General features: G+C 37.4%; 1 protein-coding gene across 1 annotated transcript in view; it reads left to right on the forward strand.

Moving 5' to 3' along the window:
* The window catches only part of fbxo38 (F-box protein 38), a gene marked incomplete in the record, with an annotated part of 122,247 nt that overhangs the window by 60,375 nt on the left and 57,637 nt on the right, over positions 1 to 4,235 (forward strand). The window contains 3 exon segments of the mRNA XM_037675128.1: positions 1,827 to 1,957; positions 2,773 to 2,943; positions 3,026 to 3,168. Coding sequence (XP_037531056.1) covers positions 1,827 to 1,957; positions 2,773 to 2,943; positions 3,026 to 3,168 — 445 coding nt within the window.

The following is a 4,235-nucleotide window of genomic DNA, read 5'->3' on the forward strand; positions in this document are numbered from 1 at the left end:
GAAAAGCAGGCCCAAACCATGATGCTGCCACCACCATGTTTGACAGTGGGGATGGTGGGTTCAGGGTGATGAGCTGTGTTGTTTTTATGCCAAACATATTGTTTTGCATTGTGGCCAAACAGTTCGATTTTGGTTTCATCTGCCCAGAGCACCTTCTTTCACATGTTTGTTGTGTCTCCCAGGTGGCTTGTGGCAAACTTTAAACGACACTTTTTATGGACATCTTTGAGAAATTGCTTTCTTCTTGCCACTCTTCCATAAAAGCTAGATTTGTGCAGTGTATGACTGATTGTTGTCCTATGGACAGACTCTCCCACCTCAGCTGTAGATCTCTGCAGTTCATCCAGAGTGATCATGGGCCTCTTGGCTGCATCTCTGATCAGTCTTCTCCTTGTTTGAGATGAAAGTTTAGAGGGACGGCCGGGTCTTGGTAGGTTTGCAGTGGTCTGATACTCCTTCCATTTCAATATGATTGCTTGCACAGTGCTCTTTGGGATGTTTAAAGCTTGGGAAATCTTTTTGTATCCAAATCCGGCTTTAAACTTCTCCACAACAGTATCTCGGACCTGCCTGGTGTGTTCCTTGGTGTTCATGATGCTCTCTGCGCTTTGAACAGAACCCTGAGGCTATCACAGAGCAGGTGCATTTATACGCAGACTTGATTACACACAGGTAGATTCTATTTATCATCATCAGTCATTTGGGACAACATTGGATCATTCATAGATCCTCACTGAACTTCTGGAGTGAGTTTGCTGCACTGAAAGTAAAGGGGCCGAATAATATTGCACGCCCCACTTTTCAATTTTTTTATTTGTTAAAAAAGTTTAACATATCCAATAAATTTCATTCCACTTCACGATTGTGTCCTACTTGTTGTTGATTCTTCACAAAAAAATTTAATTGTATATCCTTATGTTTGAAGCCTGAAATGTGGCAAAAGATTGAAAAGTTCAATGGGGCCGAATACTTTCGCAAGGTACTGTATATATGTATATGTATATACATTTATGTGTGTATCTATATATCTGTGTTTGTTGTATTTTTCCACATAAGGATGTCACCATTATTTTACCTGCACAAATCAATCTTTTTAAGAAGGATCATACACACATATCTACACATAGACTCATACGTACTTCTCTGCTAATTATAATATTAATAATATAATAATTAAAAAATTAAACAATAATAATACCGCTAATGGTAATTCTTTTATTGCTAATGCTAAGATTACCTGCTAATGTTAGTTCTACTAATGTAAATTTTTGTTATAAACTAAAATTCTGCTGATCTATTATCCCGTTACTTTTTGCAAGTACTTTTTACTTTTCGCATTTAATCAGGCTTTTCCTATTTTATGTTTTAGCTTGCCATTTGCTACTTTAACTTTTAGCTAGCAATTAGGTATTTTTGCCTTTGAGTAGCGTTTAGCTACATCTGGCCTTATCTTACTTTCAGTTTCTTTCACAATGTATTTTCTGCAAAAAAAAAATCTAATTCTGTACTTTGAGTTGTGCTTTAATTTACAAGTCAAAATTCTTGAAAGGTAAAATTACGTAAACATTTGAGAAGAAATTGTTTTTTTTTATTTTTTTTACAAAAAGTGCTGTCACAAAGGAAAAGCATTTTCTTCAAACAAACATTAGTTGAAGTGGCACCGAAATGTCCATTTATAAATTTTAAATCTATAAACACAACCTCTGATACAGACTTTCAATAATCATTTCTTAAAATTTCCAACTATCCATCTACTGATTTAGTATTTTTATTGTTTTTTTTTCATATTGTCATAAATGTAAATGTTTTATGTTTATCTTTACCAGGCTCCATGAGCTGCGTATCCAGCCTTCACTGACTAAAGACGGAGTCTTCTCGGCTCTGAAAATGGCTGAACTTGAGTTTCCTCAGTTTGAGACGCTTCAGCTGGGATATGTGGATGAGTTCCTCCTTCAATGTTAGTTTCTTTTTTAAATCACAAGTCTGAGAGAAGACAGTGCAGGCTGTGACAGTGCATGCATTTGTACAGAACCATCACCATACATACTGTGTACATTAGTGTGTACGAGTACCTTGAGCTGCACAATGAAAATGTTTGTCACAGCTGAGAGTCGGTAGATTTGTGTCAGATACGGCCCTGATGTTTGGGCTCATTTGACCACAGAACCTTTTTCCACATTTGGGGAAGAAATTCACAACTAAAAATTCTACAATAATTCTTCTACTAGTACTCTTACTGCTATAGCTAATGCTAAGATTATGTGCTAATGCTAACTCTGCTATAGCTAATTTCAAGATTATGTGCTAATGCTAACTCTGCTATTGCTAATGCTAAGATTACATGCTAACACTAAGTCTGCTATTGCTTTTGCTTTGCTTACTCTGGCACAGCAATTTCCTGTGAGCTCAATAAAGTTATTATCTTAATGCTTATTCTGCTATTGCTAACGTTAAGATTACGTGCTGATGCTAATTCTGCTATTGCCATTAATGCTTTTACTTAGCTTGAGTTTAAGATCTGCTTATCAATGCATTTTGTTTTTATTTATATTTTTACAAAACGTCCTAACTTTTCCAGAGTTGGGGTTGTATTTGTCTCTAAGGCTTTTGACGGATAAAAGCTGGAGTTGGAATGTCTTTGCAAAAATACGTTTTTCAGCAACAATATGCTTGAAAATCTGATTGTGAAGCAGTATGGGCAAAGTGCTTGTGTGGAAACCTAAACAGTAGAAGTGCTTGAAGTTTAGTGAAAGTTCTCTTGTTCAAATGCAGGTAAGATGGGTCACTCGGAGCTGGTGAAGTACGGTCTGGCTGACGTCGTGGAGAACCCTGGCATCATTACTGATATTGGCATAAAAGTGGTGAACGAGGTGTTCACTAATATTAAATATCTGCTCATCTACAACTGTCCTCACCTTCATAATCCCCACCACTGGATCACAGGTAAACCTCTGGTCAGAAACTGCTGAATTCTGGACCGGAGTGAAGTGTCTGTAAGAAAATAGTCTGCTTGTTTTGTTCTCAGATCAATCCAGATGGAGTCGTCTCGTTGATCTCACGCTGGTCCGTTGTCACGCCATCAAACTGGAGTCTTTCTCTCACTTTGTAGAGTTACTACCTTGTCTGGAGTTTATCTGTCTGGACCAGATGTTCAGAGAGCCTCCTAAGGTACGCTGACAGGAACTCTTCACACGTCATATAAAAAAATAGTTTCGTCCAGTTAGTTTCCTCACTGTGGCAAACCCTTAAGTTTATGGGTTTAATTTTATTTTTTTATTTTACTTTTGACCTTGTAGGATTGAGAATGTCTGTCTCCAGTCTAAGAAACAAAAGTTTCCAAACTTCAAGTCTGTTGAGTTTGTTAGGAGACTCTCGAGTGTTTTACTCAACTCAGAGGGGGGAAAGGTGGTTATGATTTGAAGATAAATTGGTATCAAAAGTAGTCGCACAAGATTCATAAATACACAAACAGATTTTCAAATGTGCACATTTCAAACCGTACAAATATGAATATTCTGCTTGTCCAATTTGTCAAAAACACGTGCACAAATCACCTGCTGTGGTCAGATCAACTTGCCTGTGAATGTGACTTCTGAGACTTTCTTGTTGCTCCAGATTCACTAAGATAATGCTGCGTTCAAGGCTGGTGAAAAGCTGGGACTTCTGAACCTCACCAAAGTTACTGAGTTCTTAAGAATGTAACATTTCTAACATGGCAATGACCTGTAGTAAAATACATATGCTTACATTGATGTTAGTGGATTCCACAAATGTTAATTTTGTGAACTGTACAGTTAAAATAAACCTAAAATGAGCAGGTTGTTCTTCATGTGGCATACACTGCCTGGCCAAAAAAAATGTCACCACCTGGATTTAAGCAAATGGCTACGAGCCTCCTATTGGACAATTACTGCATGGGTGATTATCTTTCAGCTGGCAACAAGTTATTTAACCCCAACTGGTGCAATGAGTTGCTTCTCATTTCTTAAACAACCATGTCGAAAGACGCATCGCGTGGTCGTAGAAAAGATGTCAGTCTGTTTGAGAAGGGTCAAATCATTGGTATGCATCAAGCAGAGAAAACATCAAGGAGATTCAAAAAAGTTCAATCTGGTCCTCTGGACATTCAAAAAAACAAAAAACAAAACAAAACAAAAAAATATAAAAACTTTTCGTCTCTCATCCGAGAGACTTCCTCAGTCAGACTGAAGAAGTCTCTCGGATGAGAGACGAAA

This window comes from Nematolebias whitei, chromosome 4, assembly GCF_014905685.2.
Source record: "Nematolebias whitei isolate Nwh7 chromosome 4, NemWhi1, whole genome shotgun sequence".
NCBI classification, from domain to species: Eukaryota; Metazoa; Chordata; class Actinopteri; order Cyprinodontiformes; family Rivulidae; genus Nematolebias; species Nematolebias whitei.